Source organism: Marmota monax, unplaced genomic scaffold, assembly GCF_021218885.2.
Source record: "Marmota monax isolate L192 unplaced genomic scaffold, Marmota_monax_Labrador192_F-V1.1 WCK01_AAM20220418_F8-fsc00036, whole genome shotgun sequence".
In the NCBI taxonomy this organism is placed as follows: Eukaryota; Metazoa; Chordata; class Mammalia; order Rodentia; family Sciuridae; genus Marmota; species Marmota monax.
In genome coordinates this window covers 6324890-6346917 of record NW_026694491.1, presented here as the reverse complement: position 1 = coordinate 6346917, position 22028 = coordinate 6324890, and the positions used below count along the sequence as shown (strand labels likewise).

Genomic DNA, 22028 nt, shown 5'->3' with positions numbered 1-22028 from the left:
TCTACTTAATTTACAACTTTATTGAACACCTTCATTCTTCATTTTCAGTTTTCTACATTAACCCAGATTAGAAACTTAGCATTATTCATACCTCCTTCTTCATATTGATCTCTTTCATTTATTTAGTTATACATCCATTGGTTTATTTACTCAGATATTCAACACATATTTACTAAACATCTACTGGTGCCATGCACAAGACAGGGTCCTGGAGAAAATAAAAAAAAAAAAATTACTGAATTGACCTGAAGGAGATTCTGTGTAACAGGAGACACTGTGCCAGCAATTTTAGGATAGTTGTCTCCCTTATCTTTGTGTGATACATTCCAAGACCCCCAGGGGATGCTTGAAACTGTGCTGAACACTATATATACTATGTTATTTTTCCTATATATACATACCTATGATACAAGTTTAATTTTTAGTCACAGTATGAGATTAACAACTAATAAAAGTTATTTAAAATTTATAGTAGAATGCTTACCTACTATGCAAAAAAAAAAAAAAAAGAAGAAGAAAAAAAAAAAAAAAAGAAAGCCCTGTTCGACCATCAGCAACACACACATACACTCCAGAAAAAAACTTAGGAATTGTTATTTCTGAAATTTTCTATTTAATACTTTCAGACAGCAGATCAGTGAAACTTTAGATAAGGGAGGACCATTATACCATAACTTGATGGCTACAATGGAGGTAGTCAGCCCTCTGTATCTGTGGGTTCTGAATCTATGGATCTAACAATCACAGATAAACAATATTAGCTTTGGGGCTTTTTTTTTTTTTTTTTTTTTGTAGCAGGAATTGAACCCAGGGGGGTAGTTGACAAGTGAGCTACATCCCCCTTTTTATATTTTTATATAAAAAATATATGCTCCTTTTTTATATTTTTTATTTAGAGACAGAGTCTTGCTAAATTGTTTAGGGCTTCCCTAAGTTGCTGAAGCTGGTTTTGAACTCACAGTCCTCCTGCCTCAGCTGCTGGGATTATGTGTGCCATCACACCTGTCTTTGTCATTATTTCTAAACAATAAAGCATAACAACTATTTACATAGCATTTATGTTGTGTTAGGTATGATAAGTAATCTAAAGATGATTTAAGGCACACAGGAAGGTGTGTGTAAGTTATATGCAAATACTAGGGTATTTTATTTTATTTTTTTTTAAAGAGAGAGAGAATTTTAATATTTATTTTTTAGTTCTCGGCGGACACAACATCTTTGTTTGTATGTGGTGCTGAGGATCGAACCCGGGCCGCACGCATGCCAGGCGAGCGCGCTACCGCTTGAGCCACATCCCCAGCCCATAGGGTATTTTATATAAGGGACCTGAGCCATGTGAGGACTTGGGCATCCATGGGAGGTCCTGTGACCAGTTCCCCTCAGATACTCCAGGACAACCATATGCCCATAGAGGAATGGACACAGAGAACTACCTGGGTCTGGTTGGGGAAGTCAAGGAAGGCATCAGAGTGGAGGCAGCTTTTGACCTGAGGCATAGAGGATGAGGTGGCTGGCAAGCTGGGGGCGTGTGTGTGTGTGGGGGGGGGGGGGGCAGCGGACAGAGCATGGAGGGCTTTGCCTCCCTTTCAGAAGAGTTTGTATTATACCTGGGAAGTGAGAGAGCCATTGAAGGCTTTGAGGGTAAGAGTGACAGCATCAGATCTGGTGGCAAGGTGGAGGTTGTTCTGGAGGGACATGACCCTAGATCAGAGCTTCTTAACTGGGTGCCTGGACTTGCAAGGGATCCATGGACAGAATGCTTGGGATCTGTGAGCTTAAGTTGGAAAAAAGAATTATATTGTCATTGTCACTATCCTGTGACTGAAATTTAGTATTTCCTTTAAATATGAGTCTAGGCAACAGATCACAGTGGAATTAGCAGAAAATGTGAATTTATCACCTATAAAAATTGGGTATTTTGGTATATCATTACAGCTATTGAAGATATCTCAAAATAACCTGCTACACTTTTACTGAACTTAATATAGATATTAGATCTTGTACGTCTTGTTATTTGATGAATTAATAAACCTATGTACTATGTCACAACTTGAAAAATAAGTTGATATTTACATTTTAATACAATTCATATTTTGTACCTTATTTTATAATCCAAGCACCTTATTGTGAGAAGAGTTCCATAGGATGGGAAGTACTGCCAAAGGGGTCAACAAATGTCAAGAATTCATGCACCAGAGGAAGGTTAATGGTGAGGAGGTCTTTGCAGCTTGAGGCAGTGTTGGGGAGGATGAGGATGAGGAGGAATCTGTGGGAGATTCTGGAGACAATGAACTTATTGATAGATCAGGGACATGAAGCAGAGGGAGAGGTCCATCTGTACCCAGCTTCCCCTATCCGGTTTCGGGCTGGAGCAGTATTCTTCCTATGCTTATTACATCTGTTCCTTCTTTCCCATTGCTATCATTATTTACCTCTTAAACTTTTATGTAAGTAAAACACATAGCACAGTTTCAAAAATCAACTACCATGGAAAGACGTCATGAAAAGCAACCATCCTTGCTCCCCTCCTCTCTGCCCACCAGCCTACACTTTTTTGAACTTTATGGCATTCCCTTCTCTAACTAGAATGCAAAATCTGTGCAGGCAGCGCCTTATAATCTATAATCCCTACTGTATTTCTCACAGTAGGGGTTGAATAAATGACTATTAGACTTATGATTCCAAGGGCACTTCCTGTTTGGGGGTCACTGTGTACATCAATTATCAGTATGCATACTTTAGTTACACAAGTTCTGCCAACCTGGCAATCAGGAAAACTGTTCTTTGACCTAAATCCCCACGTTTTATGTCATTTGCTATCTCATAAAATAATATAGTTGCAAACAAAAAAAAATTCATTTTCATGGTCTCTCTCTCTCTCTCTCTCTCTCTCTCTCTATATATATATATATATATATATATATATATATTCAATATATGACAGTTAGTTTAGTGTGATGAGGAGTTAAATAATGCTATGTAATCTTAAACCTGAGGCTGAGAAGGTTGATTTGAGATTTCCACCCATTACTTTTACAATTTAAAATTTTGTTTTATTTTGCTGTTGCACGTTCTTGGTTGCAGCAGTTAATGTCAGGTATTGTCACTATCCTGTAACTGAAATTTAGTATTTCCTTTAAATGTGAGTCTAGGCAACAGATCACAGTAGAATTAGCTGAAAATGTGAATTTATCACCTATAAAAATCTGGTATTTTGGTATATCATTACAGCTGTTGACGTTGTAGACTGCAGATGTGGTGTAGCTGAGCACTTGGGTTGGCTCACTGCGATTCCTTACCATGCTCCTTGTGAGGTCCAGCAATGTATAGTTTTGTGGTCTGATGCATTTTGATGGTTGCCAGATAAAATTGATGTCTGGCACTTTTTCTAGGAAAAACACATTTAGACGTTTCCAAGCTGATTTGTAGGAACTTAGAGTTATTAGAACTTTGTGGCAAAACTTTTTCTCAAGTGGCAGAAGAAATAAAGGAACTTCAGTTTTGAGGGCTGTTAACAGCACCCTCTCTGACTGCCAAAGCTGAAAAAGTTGAAAGTACTGGATTGTTAATATGGACTTTTCCACAAAAATAAGCAAGGATTTGGATTTTTTTTTTCCACTGCAGGAAAATACAATGTTTGCTACCGACACAACACTGGTCCCCAAATTATTACAAAAAGGCACTTTTCCCTCTTTATTATCTAATAACATTTCCCACTCTGGTAACCTACTATTCTGGGTTGAACCTTGAGGTTTGATGGCTGTTTACTGTTCTTGCTGTTTTTTAAAGGCAGGGAGAGTGGAGGTTAGGAGAAACAGGTTTATTGAAGAGTTAGCTTCCCAGTGGAGACAAGCAAATCACAGTTCTTTCCTTCATTCGTATTATAAATATTTGAAGAAATATTATGAAGAAATGAGAGAGATTACCTGGTAATAGGACGAGTTTTTTCTCTTTACACTTAACTTGCCTCTTCCTTAACACCACGGTCTGTGTGGCAGGTTTTTACTTGTTTGGCAGTGCAGTTAAGCCTCAGGATACTGTTGAGCAAAATGACGATTTAAAAAAAGAAATGCTTTCAGAAATATATTTCCAAGTTTAAAGGGGTAAACATGTGAGATTTGGAAGAAGTATGCAAGCTCCAGACTTTGAAATTCAACTTTTTCAAAAGCCTTGACATTCACTTGCCAGTGTCATGAAGCCCAAGAAGAGAAAAACAAACAAATAAAAAAAAAAAAAACCCAAAAACTTTGATGCTTACTAAAAGGCGGTACAAAACCGAGGCTCAGCACGAGACTGGAAGCGGCTTGACCTTGTTTTGCATACACAAGAGCAGAATGAATTAGCCCGGGTAGATATTTCTAGGAACTAGTTAAGGGAGAATGCAGAAGACCGGAGTGAGGGGGGGAAAAGTGAGTCTGCGGGGAGAGGAATCTCACTTATGGTTTCCATTCTTTCCACTTGGAAATGGTCAACCCGAGCTCCTGCAGGGGCTGGCTCTAGCGTCTCGGACGTGCGTCCTGGCTGTCCAGAGGGAAGGGATCCGGGCGCCACTGGGCGATGCAGCCGAAGTTCTTTGTTTGCTGCGGTGCTGGAGCCGGGAGCCCAAAGGGGCGGTGGCGTGGCAGCTCCTCCCAGGCGCGTCCGGACGCGGCGCGGGTCTCCCAGAACCTTATGTAAGACGGCGTTGGAAGCAAGGGAACGTGGACAAACTGACCCAGGCGACGCGGTTGGTGTTGGAAGCGCACCAGATCCGAGTGGTGTGGAGAGCCCCCGGCTGGGATCAGCCTTTTGCTGTAGGGCTCCTGGGTTAACCTCTTCACGTGGCCGTCCTTAGCCGGCCTTGTAGGAGAATGTGGCTAGGCTCTGTGGCTTCCACCGACTGTCTCCTAGCAGAGCATCCGTTTTGCAAATTCAGGGTAAATAAGACTTTTTTTTTTTTTTTTTAATTTGCTAGTTTTTCAGTTAGAATGAAAGCAATAACATGCTCACGGTTTAAAATCTAGTCAGTTCAGAAGGGTACAAAGTACAGAACAAAATTGCCAAACCCGTCTCCGAAGATAACTATTCTAAATTTCTTTTTTTAAATTCTTTCAGAATGTTTTAATTAAGCTTCTGTTTTAATCGTGTTTTTTTTTTAAGCACACACAAATAGTATAGCACTATACATTCTGCTCTGAAATTTGCTTTTTAATTTGTTGTTTTGGATCTCTTTCTCTCTGTATACAGATATATAGATCTATATATATATACATGCATTTCTCTATATATACATGTACATCTTTATACATATAGCTATATAGATACACATAGACATATATATACGTGTATATAAATAATAAATTAATTATTTGCTAATTAATTGCCCTCAAAGAGCTTTATATACATATGCATACTGAGATAGATATACATATATATATGTAGATCAGTGTGTGTGTATCTATCTATCTATCTATCTATATCTATAGCTATATGTATAAAGATATACATGTATGCATACCTTTATGGTAACTTAAAGCCCTCCCTAATTCCTTTCAATAGCTTCATAATATTTCATTGTATGAATGCATTATTATTGAATAATCCCCTACCAGGGACATTTAGGTCATTTCCAATTTGGTGTAGTCTAAACCTCTGTGTTAAGGCTGCTGTGTGCTTATGGGAACATATATGTTGAATAAATTCCTAGCAGTGAACTCTTTGGGTCAAAGGGTAGGTGCACTTAACATGATAATGGGTATTTCCAAATTACATTCTAATTTATTATTTTGGGGTTAATTAAATTACCATCTTTCAAGCTGTAAACATAACAGAATTTTCCTTAAAATACTGTTCATTTTTTTTTAAGAACTATTTTTTAGTTGTAGATGGACACAATATCTCTATTTATTTTTATGTGATGCTGAGGATTGAACCCACTGCCTCACAGGAGTGAAGCAAGCATTCTACCACTAAGCTATAACCCCAGCCCAAAATACTGTTAATTTTTAAGCAGCATATTTAGTAATGAGATTAAATAAGCTTGTTTATTTGCTAATTAATGATGGAGTTGACCTTCAATATTATTGTACTTTCATTTATATCTCTATTCCAGAAAAAATGTCTCTGGAGTATTTAATGCACTGCCAGGGCCTATGGAACTAGCTGGAAGGCTGGCTGAGGGAGCAGCCTTGACAACCTCAGTTCCCGCATGGCATCACCGTGGACATGCAGGGCGGTGGGGCAGACACATGGCTTCATGCCTTGTCTGTGGTTTCAAAGAACTGACACTCTTTAGAAACCCTAGAGTAGAATTGGAGAAACATTTTAATATGTAATAATATCGTCTTCAATTAGTTCTGTTCAAAAAACATTAAACACAACTAGGTTGATAATTTCTCCTTTTCCAACGTCCCTACTCACTATCTCTTTATGCTAGTTTTCTGTCATCTCATTTTCACTCTCTGCTTCTTTTCATACCCACCACGAATCTATCCTCTGCACTTATTCTTGATACCAGTTCTAGGAACAACAAAGTTGATTTCCTACAACTCAAATGTGATTCTGGGGAGGGAATAAGCTTTGGCCGTCGTTATTGCCACAGTGAACTGACTGTTTCTAGATCTGGTCCCCAAAGGGGTATTTCATCTGCTTCTGACTCCAAAAGCTTTAATCATTCCACCTACACAGAAAATTTTATCTTCCCATTTTTTTTCATTTAAATTTTTATAGATATAACTTACTGTAGGTGAAATCAGATACCAAGACATAAATCAAATTCCAAAAAACTTGTGGTTCAAGTTACTATTAAATTGCTTCATAAATGATCACAATAGCACTCCAGATTGCCTTTTAAGATTATAGCCTACTTTTCAGGAAGTTGACAAGTATTTTATTTCCTAAATTGCCTGTTCACTTTCCTTGTTCACTGTCCTTGTTGTTCTAGACAGAAAATGGCCCTTTCCAAATCCAGCTCCTTCACTTTCAAAACTCATCTTAAGCAAAGACTCAGTTACATCAAAGCAGGGTCTGGGTGTTGGCAAAAAAAGGGAAAAAAAAAAAAACAAGCAAACAAACTAAAATAAAATACATTTCTCACTTAAGGTCTGAATCTCCGTAGCTTTGTAAACCATATCATACACAGATTTATGCCTTAAAATAAAGAAAATAAATCAGTAGGCATAGGAAGCCTGCCTTTGCAAAGCTCTTAATTTCAAACAAGTGTTTCCAGTAATGATTTAGAAGCCAGCAGGAAGAGAGGAGGTGAATGTGTTGTTGCAGGGTGTTGTCCCTAAATAGCATGTCCCTCACAACTGGCAGGAAGCACCTGGGGGATTATTTGCTTTAGAAATTTGGAGATAAATCTTTTTTTTTAAATAAGTGGAAAATTAATTGGTTTCTAACTTTCAGTGCCTTTAACATTTATAAAAATAATCTGAATTCTGATGGTAATGGGTTCAAGGTAATGATAATAATAATCTGATAATAATAATGCAAGTTAAGTAAAATGCATATCAATGTCAAGATAAGAAGTTGAAATTAGACATTTTAGCTTTAACTCTGAATCTGCTTTTCTTACTTTGACGGAGTTGACCTTCAATATTATTGTACTTTCATTTTTACAGCTCTTTACATATTCTGTAAAAAAGCTTAAAAGTGAAACAAAAATTTTTTAACCATTAAAAATTGTACTGCCCAACTTTCTTCATTTTTTAAGTTCATTCAAGACTTTAGAAGATATTTTTTCCCCCAGTGTAAACTTTAATCAACAATTTACCAAGGGAGTTCATAGAAATTTTTTTTTCTATTTTTTGTTTTTCACAAGAGGAAATGTTTTGGCTCTTTTTATTATTCTTATCTTATTCCTTTAGATATAATGCTTCTTTTCACCTTGAGGAGCTAATATAAAATTAATTTATTGTAGAGAACTCTTATTGTTGTAACAGCTGATAATATGAATACATATTTACCCACATTACTAGAAAGAAGGCTTCACAAGGGTTGGCAGGGGACTGGTGGCGCTTGAACAACAGGAATTAAGGGAGAGATTTGAACTTGTATGTGATTGATCTTTGTGTTTTAAATAAGAATTAAACAAGAATTTTATGCTTATGTAACCAGTACTTGAAGCAAGTTTTACTACATTTTGTTCATATGTCAAATTGAATAATCCGGTCAGAAACCCAGGGTACCGATTCTTCTTGTCAGCAATACTTTGAAAGTAGGGATTTATTGAGACTTCTTTTATTGCCTCAGCTTTATTACTTTTGCAAAATATGTGATGGGTATTAAGCTTGGATTTACTAGGGTACTTAAAAATCTTGTCAAAATGAAACTGTTTGAAAGTATTTGTGAGAGGGGTTGCTTTTGCTTTTGGAATCTTATTCATTACTGAAAATAAAATATGCTCAACTTTTTCATTTTTACAGCAGTCATTTATTTTACTGATTTCAAGCCAATAGTTAACTTTAGGAAATGCTTCACATATTTTAACTAATTTTGTGATTTAGCTTTTTAAAAATGAGGCACATTTTCAGCTTTACCCCCTTTTAGATACCTGATGTACGTATTGCTGAAGATATGTTGCTCTCTTTGCCATTGTAAATTCCGTTGAAAGATCAATTTCTTTTTTCTACCACTTTGTTGTTCAGATTTTGGAATTTCAAGAGGGTTTGTTGTCAACTTTAATGTACCTTTTGAGAAATAAAAATTGAGTCTCACATTTCTTGCCTGTGTGTGCCCCTTGAGCTGGAATGCTTTTCTTTGGCCAACTGAAAGAGGAGCCTGCTCCTTCTCTCACAGATTAAATCTGGTTTCTCTCGTTTTAAATTCATTTGGTTCATGCCAAAAAAAAAAAAAAAAAAGAAGTACCCTCTCCCTCCCTCCCTCCCCGCCCCTCTCTTTAAATTTTAAACAATCACAATCTATAGTCTTGCTGTAGTCTTTGGGAGCTTCGAGTGTTCAGCTATTTTTTGACTGTGTGTTTGGTTAATGTGATAGAGAGCCTGCATTCTTCTGGCATTTGATTTGTGATTATACCTTATCGCTGTCTACAGAATTACCCAAACAACATGAGCAATCTTGCCATTTTAGTTTACCTTACTTTTTTTTCATGTCCTTTAAGCTGGAATATAGTTCTTCTAGCTACTTTCTAACAGTGAAAAGAGGGCATAGGTAGTTGTAGGAATTTCGTGCAGTTTGCCTCACTCCTGTGCTGACCCGTACCTCAGAACCTTCCCATTTCACCCAGCACAAGAACCTAGTTATGTAGTTGGACAGAATCATGAACATGAGCATCCTTGGGACAAATAATCAGCATATGTGGAATCATTTCATAGGTTTGAGGCTGTGCTTCTCGATTTTTCCTTGAGCTCTTACAATCTGCCAAGTTTTATGCCAAGTTTGTTACATATATTGATTTGTGGCTCACAACACCATGTCTGGATTATAATCACTCTGTCCTCATTTGGCAGATGAGGAAACTGCAAAGAGGTGGAAGTAGAAGGCCATCCCTTTACTTCCTGGCAGAGTTGGGATTTGAAGTTGGGTTCTCTGATTTGGATATCTGACTTCAGATCAGGGATCTGAAGCCTTGTTTTACAGGTTGAGTCACTGACTGGGAAGTTATTGTTACAGAGTCCTTAGGAAGGGCCACTAAGGGACCTGGGCTCACAGCATTTGTGGACTTGACTGTTCAAAGAAAACTGCAGTGTCCACAGGCCTTTCTGCCCTAACACATACAAAAGAGGAAAATTGCTTTTCCTCTCATGAGCCTCTCTCTTGTCTGATCTGTGAAACAAATATTATTTTAAGTGGACCACATATCTCTCATATATATATTTAATATTTTTTTAGTTGTAGATGGACACAACATCTTTATTTTTATTTGTTTATTTTTATGTGGTCCTGGGGATCGAACCCAGGGCCTCACATGTGCGAGATAAGTGCTCTACCACTGAGCTACAACCCTAGCCCATAGGTAGATATTTTTAAATTTAAAAGAACTATAGATTGCTCAGGAAGGGATGAAGATGTCATGGAGAAGGGCTGTGCTCCCTTCACCCAGTTCCCTCCAGTGGTTACCCAACAGGTGACTGCCCTGGCAGACCAGACCACTGACTTTGGTATAAAGTGTATATACAGTTCTGGTCATTTTACCACTACTGAAGATCTGGTGACCACTACTGAAGCCAAGGTGCAGGGCTGTTCTGTCACCACTACCTTTCGCGAGCCATCCATGGGCTGTGTGTGTGAGCTATGTGCATTGGAGCTATACGGGGGGACAGGCCTGGCCTTGCACGCTGGTTGGGCTGTGCGAAGCAAGTGCGCCTCTCCTCTTGCTCTGCCAGTGATCCCACACAGCACCTGAGATGGGTGTGACTTGCCAAGATGTCAATCAATCTGCTGACCACAAGACATCACGAAGTAAGACTCCACCTTTGAAACCTATCCCCTACCATATTTGGTGAAGAAGATCCCATGGAATCTCCTTGTGTGTCCTTCCTATAAAAATAAAGAGATTACAGGTGCACGCTCTCTTTTTCCAGTGCCTTTCAGTGTGGAAGCTGACACTTAAGGTCACAGAGCTATCCTACCCTTGACTTGAAAACTACTTCTGTGTTGGTGATTTCTCACCATTTTCTAAGCTTAATGTTGTAGCTGGCTCTTTTGAACCCAGCTCATCTCCTCTGTGCCGGTAGCTGGTGAGAACTACCCATTCACTGCCACCCCACACACCTCGCCTCTGGCAGCCACTGACTCCAACTTCATCATTCTGTCATCTCAGATCTCTCCTTTAAAAAATAACTGCTTTTCAGGGGCTGCGGATATAGCTTAGTTGGTACAGTGCTTGCCTCACATGCATAAGGCCCTGGGTTCAATCCCCAGCACCACAAAAAATAAATAAATAAAAAATAACTGCTTTTCTTTTATTATGAAATATCTCAGTCAGAAGAGTACAGGGAAAACTGTAACAATACTTATGTAATATTACCACACAGATTTCATAAATCATGACAATTAATAAATGCTGTTATATGTCCTTCACAGATTCATTTTAAGGCCTCTGTCCAACTCTCTGATCCTACTGATCCCCCATGTTCCCCAGAGACAAATCCTCTCCCAGAGTTTTTGGATACCTTCCTGTCCGGGTTTTCATCTTTTACCACATCACTAGGCGTCTATAAACACTAGATAGTGCAGCTTTGTTAAGTTCAAAATTTTGTATAAATAAGCAACAAATATTCACGTGAGACCTAGTATGTGATAGACTCCACTCCTGACCTTGGAATGTGGTGAATAAGGCAAAACCCATGTCCTAAATATACAGATATATGAATAAAGGTAGATTTCTGTGTCTGGGTGAACATGATGAAATAGGATATTGTGGTTCAGGTTGGCAAGGGAGATGGGGACAAGACAGGTATGGCAGGGTACTGAGGAAGGGCCTTGCTCAAGATACTGTTTCAAATCAAATCTAAATGATAAGAAGGAACAGCAAGTGTTGGTGCCCTAACACAGAAACGATCTGGGTGTACTCAGGGAAGAGGGTGATGTGGCCGCAGCAGTGTGGAGACCAGGGAGGTGGCAGGAGGTGAGGTCAGAGGGGTAGAGTGTGCCAGAAGGAATGGCTGAAGAGGCAGCACTAAGCAATTTGGATCTTATTATGTGACTGCAGAGGGAAGCCAATGAAAGGTTTAAACCGGGATGTGGCATAGTTGTGGCACGGAGGATGGCATGCAAAGGGTTTAGAATGGGGTATAGGAAGAGACTATTTCAGTTCTCCAGGGGAGAGAGATCAACAGGGGACGATGGGTAATGCTTTCTCTTGAAGTGAAAATCTGGTCCATCACCTTATCTTCCTGCAATTTGCCTAAGACTTACTTAGGTTGATACCTTTAGATAAAGCTCATTCATTTAAATTGCTATGTAAATTTCAATCTGTAAGTATATAACTTAAAATCTATTCGTTCTCTTATTAGTAGATGTTAAAGTTTGTCTTTTTGCTCCTATACACAGTTCTACCTAAAAATCTCTTTATTATATATAGATCCTGTGGATAGATCTAAGAGTTTCTCTGGGGTAGACATCTGGCCATTGAACTGCAGAGGTCTTTTCAACATGCTGCTTGTCGACTTTGCCGGAGAGTTCAAAATTGTTCTCCAAGAGAGGTTGTTCCAATTTATAAGTCCCTAGCTATACGTGAGAATTTCCATTGCTTGCCTCCTCAATAGTTAGAATATGATTTTTAACCATTACCATTCTGATGGATACAAAATCATATGTCATTGTTATAATTTGCATTTCCTGGTTACTACTTACTTTTTTTTTTGAATCCCTTTATATTTCTTTCCTGAGAATTTCTTCTTCTTATACTCTGTCTACTCTCCTGTCAAACTATTTTTTTTCTTATTGAGTTGTGTGAATTTATATATTCTGGACAATAATCCTTTGTTGGATTTTATGCATTGATATATGTATTGAAAAAAAAACACTGTTGAAGTTTATGAGCTGAAATATTTCCTTCTAATTTTTAGCTTATCTTTCACTTTTTAAAATGATGGTTTTCATTAAAAATTTCACTGTGGTCAGATTTACCAGTGTTATTCTTTAGGTGTTTTCCTACCCTGAGGCCATAATAGTATTTAGATTTTGCTTTTCTTTCTTTTTTTTTAAATTGACCTAGAAAATACTTTTGCAAATGAGTTGGAGTATAGACTTTATTTATTTTTTTGTTTTTTTGCTTTTCCAAGTGGAAAACTAACTGGCCCAATGCCATTTATTGAATGGTGTTATCCTTTTCCTACTGATTTTCACTGTTATCTCTGTTCATGGATCAAGTCTTACCATAAGCATGTGTCTGTTTATGGCTCTTTATTCTGTTCTGCTGTTGCATTTGTCTGTCTCCACGCCAGTGCCATTCTTTTGTAATTACTGTAGCTTTATAATAAGCTTGTTATTCAGTGTGCTGAATTGTCTTTGTTCTTCCATGTCATCTTGGTTATTGTTGTTTCTTTACTTTTTGATATTAACTTAAGGATTAATATCATTGTCAATGCCACCGGGGGCAAACATATATGTTTTAATTGTATTTGAAATAGATCTTTAGATTCATTTGGGAAGAATTGCCATCTTTGAGCCTTCCCATTCCATGCATGAACATGGTATAGCCTTTCATTTTTGGATCTTTTTAAAAATTTTTTTATAGTAGATGGACATAATACCTTTATTTTATTTTTATGTGGTGCTGAGGATTGAACCCAGTGCCTCACATGTGCTAGGCAAGTGCCCTACCAACTGATCTATAACCCCAGCCCTCATTTTTGGATCTTTTATGTGCTTCAATGAAGTTTCATTCCATAAATGACCTTATATTTCCTTTGTTAGATCTTTTTATAAGTTCCTGAAAGTTTTTGTTGCTATTGTTAATGGAATCTTTTTTTTAAAAAAATTATATCTTATCATTTTTTCTGCTGGTATACAGGATCACTATTGACTTTGAGATATTCATTTGTACCAAGAAACCTTGCTGAAGTCTGATAGTAGAAGAGTCCTTGGAGATACACACACACACACACACACACACACACACATATATCTTTTCACAGTCACATGGCCTGCACATAACTTAGTTTTCCCCAAGTTCCAGCATTTAGATAATTTCTTTAAGCTCCTTCCAAACTCTTGGATCCATGATTCTATTTTTTTTTTTTTTTTTTTGGTACTGGTGATTGAACTCAGGGCCACTCAACCACTGAACCACATCCCCAGCCCTATTTTTATTTAGAGACAGGGTGTCACTGAGTTGCTTAGTACCTTGCTGTTGCTGAGGCTGGCTTTGAACTTGTGATCCTTCTGCCTCAGCCTCCCAAGCCACTGGGATTACAGGTGTGCATCACTGTGCCTGGCTATGATTCTATTTTGTATGTGTGTGTGTGTGTGTGTGTGTGTGTAAGAATTAATTACGAATTCTTTTTTTTTAAATTTATTTTAGTTGTCAATAGACTTTTATTGATTTAAATGTGGTGCTGAAAATCAAACCCAGCGCTTGCTAGGCAAGCGCTCTACCACTGAGCCACAACCCCAGCCCCAAGAATTACTCATTCTTGGTACCTTGTATTGTATCTTGTACTGCAATTTTTCTTTATTCTTGCTTCCTATTGCCTTCTCTATTATTTTTACTAGGATATTTTCATAAAATATCCTATGTCATATATGTTATATGTATGTTATATATATATGTATATATATAATTAATATATATATATATAATGATAAAAATGAAAATCTTTAAGCGATTAGATGCCCTTCATCACTTGGTGATGACTATCAGCATGTGACTATAGAATCATTGACAACATGTGACTCTAGACTGAAACACATACTAGATCTGATAAAGATTGGGCCAAGAAGAGATGAGAGATAGGAAAAGAAAACTGTCACTCCTCAGTATTGGTAGCATGCACACTTATACAAACACACACATCATATGGTGCAACCAATGGTGTGTATGTTTAAAATCATTTGTTACACAATATATTGTTATGAAAGCATGCTCTTACAAATGAAAAACCCATGAAATGAATTCAATTTCTACTGAAGTTTCAAAGGTATGTGACATATCTATAAGAGGAATGACATATCTATAAGAGGAATCATCTCTTCTTAGATAAACCCTCCAGACAAGGACAAGTTCAAGTCTGGGTGTTCCTAGGATGATAGCCAGGCTAGTTCTGCAGGATGGTTTGTAGCCCAATGCCCCGTTGCTGCTCAGCTCCCAGGAAGGACTTGCCTGCCTCGGAGCCCTGCATTCTAAGAGGCTTGCCTTGATGCTCTATGGGTGGTGGTGAAGGAAGGGTCACCACAAGCCTGTGAACTCATACAACTCATAGCCAGTTTGTCACCTGGGCTTCTGCCATCTTTGCCGCTTTCTGGGTGAAACAGCAAAGGAGAAGGGCCTGTTCCTCTTGGCAAGCTTCCTGAAGGGCCTGGCCTGTTGAATCTGTTGGGCCTGCTTTTTTGGGTTGTCCAAACCTCCATGGAACGAGGTCTAGTCAGGATGTGGTCTGAGCTGAGAGGCAGTTACAAGACTGTTTAGTTCACTGCCACCGAATCTACTTGGTCAGAGACCAAGTCATAGCTGTTCTCCAAAGCACTGAGAGTAAACACTGCCTCCTATTTTTAGTAGTTCATTGCTTGCAAAAATAGCTCGAAATCCAGACCTTGGAGTCTCAGCGGCCTTTAGCTTAACAGACCATCCCTGTGGTAACAACAACCTCATCAACAACAATAATCACCACTGACAGTTACTTGGGGTCACCATATGTAAGGTGTTGTGCTAAGTATTCTGTATGCATTGCCTGGTTTAATCCTCACACGGCTAGTCATTGTTATTATTCCTTTTGTTTTTAGATGGGAAAACCAAGACTCAGAAAGTTTAGGCCACGTGTCCCAAGTCACATAGCCCTTCAGAAGGCAGAGTCTAGGCCTGAGTCTAAATTATCTTAGCTTGACACCACAATTCATGGGTTTAGCCACTTCTCTTTCCCACCTTTCTATGTTCCAGAATGACACTGGTGATGGAATGTTTATTATATGGGACCTGGCCTATTTCCTCAAAGAACCTTAACTGGCAAATTGAACTCAAGTTAAATAATTAAGAAATTTTGTGTTTCTTACTGGTTTTATTTGTTTATTGTTAAATCATTGGATTTACAAATGATCTTGTTCTTCCCATCACGTTCCCTTTTTACATAGAAACTCAAAGACATTTTGCCAACACAGTATTATTTGGGGGGTAAATGCTTGACAATTTAAAGGATGCCCAACAACTGTGAGGCACACAGTCTTTAGATGACCAATAAAACCATCAGAGTATGAGCAAGCTCCAGGAGTGGAAGCAGGGGCTGCCTCTTCCTTGCTGATTGCTCTAGCAGAAAAATCAGGTTCAGGATCCTGTGTTTACTGAGATGATTGGCACACATTATGAGAGTAATTGTACCTGGAGAATTTCTGACTTAAATCTTGATTTGGTGTCTGTGTGATTCCCAAATAAAAACACATGGAATACCCAGCTGGAGACATGTATTTATTTCTAATTTGACATTGCTAAGAGGGACCATGGTGGTACTGTCCATTTCCTGGTGAGTCCACATTGGGTACGTGAGTGTATAAACATTTCTGTCATTTTGTGGCAAGGTGGGGTGTTAGGAGGTGGGCTCACAGAATACCTTCACCAGGAGCTGGCCTCAAAAGGGGCCTCAGGGGGCTGTACCTGTGCAAGAAGGGGGCTGTCACTTTCCAAACACATTCTTTTCTGACTCTTCTTCTGAACTCATAGATTCTCCAAAAACAAAACAAAAGAAAATTGAAACTTTTTGAAGTTATTTCTCTAATGGTGGTGGTGGGGGGAAATGTGGAAAATAGATGCTGTTCTTTTTTTTTTTTTAAGAGAGAGAGAGACAGAGAGTTTTTTAATATTTATTTTTTAGTGTTCGGCAGTGTCACGAGCAGCTTCTCAGCCTTGTCTGGTTACCAGGAGTTCCCTTCCGGATATCTGCACTGGACCCCGGACCGCGACGTACGCGAACACCAAGCACGAACTCGATTGCCTTTTGAAATGCTGGTTTATTCGCACACCACACAAAGCAATACACGAGGTGACTGGCTCACACTGCACGATCTTACTTTCAGGCGATGAGAGTTGATTGTGAGCAAATACATGGAGTTTCCCTCGCGCTTATATACTCTATATGTTTACAACAAACTTGTTTATGTCTAACTTATCTAACATAAGCACACTACCTAGTTACATCATCAACTTATCTAACATGGGCATACTATCTAGTCATCCTATAACCAAAACATGTTTACAACTAAAAAGTCACTTAGTCACTGCAAAGTCCAAAACAAGTCCAAAACAAGTCCTTTTGCTGATTCATGTTGTTTATTCGTCCTTGATGTTTACTCCTGTCATTCCACCCCCTTGATACGGAGGCGCCGATGGTACTGATGGTGCCGATGTATCAAAGCGACAAGTACGGTCCCCTGTCTTAGGTCGTCCATTCGGAAGTTGCCCGTCCTCGGGGAAACGTATGGGCTGTCGCGGCCCTGCAAACCAATCTTCAGATTGGAAGATGCAATCCACGGCATCCATGCAGCCACCGACCACACAGGAGTGCAGAAAAGGCTGAAGCATAGCACGAAACTCACAGCAGAAGGGAGCTTTCACTCTTGGGACGAAAAGTTGTTTCAATCGTAAATAAAGGTCCAAATCCAAATCCTTTACTAGATCCAAATCTATCACCAAATTGTGAACTATCATAAATGGATAATTAACATCTTTTTCAGAGAACATCGGAATTGGAGTCATCCGGTCCTTCCTGAATAATAGGTCGTTCCTCAGCTTGCGTCCTAATATCCGTTTGATGATTATCTGGTCCACAGACATAGTTCCTCAAGAAATTCTATAATATTAACCAATCTTAGGTAAGTGTTGATGATAATCCACATAAGTCCATAATTTAATAAAGTAAGGCTTACAAATGTTTCTTAAACATATGTCAAATAAAGATCTAGGAACATATGTATTCCTTTGTCTGCATTGCGAATTGATTCTACATAATACATTATCACCAAATAATAATGATCTATTATAGTTAAGTGAAATAAGTCCATTAACATAAAAAGCACCTGCATTAGAGTGTAAGGTTAATAAATCATGATCAGACTTCATCACTTCAGTGAACAATCCAAATAAAGTCTTAACACACAAATGTATATTATATCTACAATAAACATCACAATGCAAATTATTATCAGAAATACAATTCCAAACATGATTCAAAAACACACACAAAGAGGGCACTTGGCCTTCCAAGGTCCTATCCAGTGGACACCATGGTCCACTGCGTAAGGTTACTAGTCTACATAAAAGAGAAAAACGTTCCTGCCCAAACAGTGTATATGCACTATATAAAAACCATGTATTTACATGAAATTCGATGCAAAGATGACAATTTGCATAGTGCAACTGTTCAGAATAATTCCTCGATCTTTCCGTCCTTCTCCTTCTTAGATTTGATTTTCTTAGTGCCTTTCGCTTCATGGTCCCTGTAATGTTGAAGTTTATCCATTTTAATGTAAGTTTTCTTTCCTGCAGACTTATTAATCTTTAAACAAACCTTAATACATAATACAAATAATACAAAACAACATACATATAGCAATCCTTCCTTAAGCCAATGGAAAGGGTTCCATCTCATAATGCAACTAACATCTGCATGAACCAATTTTCTAAAGAAACCTACAAAACTACAATCATAAGTATACTGAAAGTCACGCGGAATCAAGTATCCGGAATCAACCAACATTTTAACTTTATGAGTTTCTCCTGAGAATCTTTGGAGAAGTTCAGTAGTTTGATTATGTACTGTCTCAATTTCCTTTCCCAATGAAGCATAAATGGACTTAGCTGCCTCCGTCGCCTTCATCATATGTTTATATTCTTCCGACAGAGGTGGCTGGGGCACAAAAGTATGTAACCCAAAAGTATGATTAGACAAATAAACCACCTGAGTCAGGACTCGTACATTTCTCGTGTTAGTAAAATTCAAACTCCTAAACAGATGTTTCTGAACGGTCAAATTCATATGTTCCATCATCATGACATTAGTATGTATATGGCAACCAGCATTCAGACTCAAAGAATCACTATAAGAAATGTTTTGCCATCGTTGAACCATGTACGGTTCAGGATAACAAGACAACATATTAAAATTCCCAAGATCTAACAAAGTAGCCTGAGGCATAGATATAGTTATATCAGAAGTCCTAGGTTCATCTGAGAAAAGATCATAGGCTATAACAGTTGTTTTACCTATCGCATAAGTGGCTTCACTAGGCACATAATATGACATATTGTCCCATTTTAACCAATAAAACTTATCAAATGGTATTATCCAATCTTTACCAATTTTCTTCGGTATAGCCTTAGTTGGATATCCTATTACAACCTTAGATGTCGACATTTGCCATAAATTAATCATACAGACACCAGTTTCACACCAAGAATCCTTTGTAGGATCTAATATGGTTATAGCTGATGCAGTTTCCATGCCTATGCCAGTTCTAAATAACAGTCTTATTTCTTCTAATCCCGCGGTGATCATTGCTTGCAAATGTTCACACTCCTGAGTTGCCTCCAATTGTTTCATACGCACATTCCATGATGCATCCATGGTCTCAATCACCTTACTTAATGAATCAACATGATGTTTCAAAAGTTCCTGTTCTGCAGAAAGTCTTTCCATAAGTAAAGATGCGGAGTGCAGATTTTTAGATAATTGTGAGATAACAAAGTTCTGTTTATTCTGAAGTCCTCGCAGAGCTGAAATTTCCACTCGAAGTTCCTCCGTCATTGCTCCAGCGATTGCTGCCCCCAAAGCTGCTCCGGCCAGGAAAGCGCCAATCGCTGCGAACTGCAAAGGTCTCCGTCCTGCTGCATTTCTTTGAACTGAATAAAACAAATCTGGCAACACAGTAGACTCAAAAGAAGGACATACAGTTTCACCTTTCAACAAATCACTAACAGACAATCGTAACACAATTGGCTGTACTTGTGGTTGTATCAAAAATCTAACTGGCTGATGTAGTAAAGGTAAAAATCCTGGAGCCTCTAAAGTCTTCATAAAATTACCGTCCTTTTCCTTGCGTGGGAAGAGGACCGCTCTTGGGAAATGGGCAGTAACCCATCCCCTGGTTTCATTAAATCCTCCCCTATCGATTAAACAAGGATTCAAAGAGGTCGGTTCCATGTAGCATTTCTGCATATCCATCTTTGTACTATATATAATATGATTACCTGCATGTGCATCAAACACATCAGTATTATTATGTAAAACATCATGTGTTACAATATCATAAAGATTCCATTCATTATTACTTCCTGGCAATAACATATACCAGTAATAAGGTAATTTTCCTGGATATATTTTACTAGACCAAGTAGAGAAATCCATTCCTTGTGTCAACCACCATTTCAGAGTTCTTCTATCTGCTACATCCACATGGTATCTAATTATAGTATCCCAGAGCTGTGCTCTAGGGCACCCAGTCTTCAATGACCAGTAGTCATCAGCATTTACCAGGTAAGTTTCTGTTTTGTAATTCACTAAAGTAACTTCATCCAAATCTGGTGGTACAAATGCAAGAGAATATACTGTTGGATGTAAAGTATAATCCCTCGTTTGTTTTTCCTCATTGCCTAATACAACATTACCACCTTCATAATGTTTGGAAACATTTCCAGTTATATTTACATCAAGAGGAATATCATAGTACGTGGAATCATTATGCATAATAGACCTATGAATACCAATCACATATTGCCATGAATGTGGAAACCATCTGCAAATAGATTTTTCCATAGCTAAACTAACATTTTTAGTGTCCACATAATTAGAATCAACTCCCATCCGGATTGACATATTATGGACATTCACTCTGATTTTGTCATCACTCAAATTAAACACGGGAATCAAAGTCCCAAAGAAATTATCATAAAACTTAAAGGTACAGTCTTCGCATTTATAATAAGGCCACTTTGAAGATTCTCCTTTAGATCCATTATAAGTATAATCTACCTGCAGAAATGTAACATTATAAAAGTGTTTTTCCAAAATATCCTTAGGTGTGACAACCAATACAGGTTGCCAGGACTGATTATCAAACCTATGCCACGTATTATTCACCTCAAGATGCATATGAGAGGCATTCAGATATACAGCATGAAGAGGATTCTGTACACAATTTTGTCTGCTAAAATTATAACACCATGTCCAATTAAATATATTATAATATTGTGTGTAGTTTTTCCACACTGTCTGGTTAACAATGTATTCGTCCACGGTGAATTTATAATCATGTAACCCTGGACTATGCACTCTCTGTCCCAATTTCGGGCCATCCACAATCTCTGAGAGGTCCCATTCATTATTGGCATTTTTAAAGACATACCTCCTTGTTTTGTTTTCAAATAATAGCCATCCAGAGTGATTAAACATTCCAAATTCAGGATGTAATACCCCAGTCGTCCTGTAAACTGGACCCAGCCTACAGGCCTGTGTGTGAATCTTATAAGTTACAGATGAATAATTACCAATTTTATAATAATATCTATATTGGCACCACTTAAGGAAGGTTGAATCAACAGGGAAGCAAACTCTACCAATAAATGCTTGTCCCTGTGTTCGGTTAAGCATATCTCCAAAAATGCTACGGATACAAACATACCCGATTTTATCCTTTATTTTAGGAGGCGTGGCCACGGGTTTAACCAAGTTATGGGTAAATGGCTGTGGTAAAGGGTCGGTCAACACAACAGGTGATCGCCAAGTGGCGGTACCTAAGGTATTGACTTTCCACCAATTATCTATAGTAAGATAAGATTGGTTCCGTATTTCTAAGGATCTATCAGGATTCTGTAGAATCTCGAACTTTCCATATATAGGTAAATTAGGAAAATCCGCTACACAAGATACATAATGGGTATAATTCAAATGAGTTCTGCTTTGCACATCTTCAATATATATAGACATATTCCTTTGTTTAGTGCTCATGGAATCTAGATACTGCTGTAACTCTTTTGGACACCATGTCCCGTAGGGTTCAACTAAAACTTGCGGCCATCTAGGCAATGGCCTAGCTCCTTGTAAATGTCTAGGCAATCCTTTCCACTCATCCAACATTTTCTTAGAATCATTATATGGCAACAAATTTATCCCCAACGTAGTTGTTCGTGGGGTTGTAGTTGTAAATTCATCAGAACCTTCTTCCTCTCCATCATCATATGAAGAATAGTCATATTCTTCATATTCATAATCGAATAAATTATAATCATTCTGTTTGTTGGACACCCAAACCTGAAAAGGCAGTGATGCAACATCCTTTTCTGCTGCTTTTATACATGTAAAGTCATTCTCTTCTGTAGACTCCTCAAAAGTATATACAGTAAGGTTTGGATTATTAAGCACTGCTGCTGTAGCATTATAGCT

The 22028-nt window shown here is 38.1% G+C and overlaps 1 protein-coding gene and 1 long non-coding RNA gene across 2 annotated transcripts; both read right to left on the bottom strand.

The window, feature by feature from the left end:
* LOC124075707 (uncharacterized) lies at window positions 1–4862 on the bottom strand. Its single transcript, XR_006846142.1, has 4 exons — window positions 4437–4862; window positions 3927–4037; window positions 1608–2278; window positions 1–208 (listed from the first exon to the last, which is right to left on the bottom strand). It is a non-coding gene; the product is annotated as an uncharacterized LOC124075707 (long non-coding RNA).
* A 12453-nt stretch (window positions 4863–17315) lies between these two features.
* On the bottom strand, window positions 17316–20741 carry LOC124075719 (uncharacterized). Its single transcript, XM_058571303.1, has 2 exons — window positions 17969–20741; window positions 17316–17441 (listed from the first exon to the last, which is right to left on the bottom strand). The coding sequence occupies exon 1, from the start codon at window positions 20736–20738 to the stop codon at window positions 18012–18014; it is 2727 nt and encodes a 908-aa protein (XP_058427286.1). The 5' UTR covers window positions 20739–20741; the 3' UTR covers window positions 17316–17441; window positions 17969–18011.
* Between the last annotated feature and the right edge of the window lie 1287 nt (window positions 20742–22028).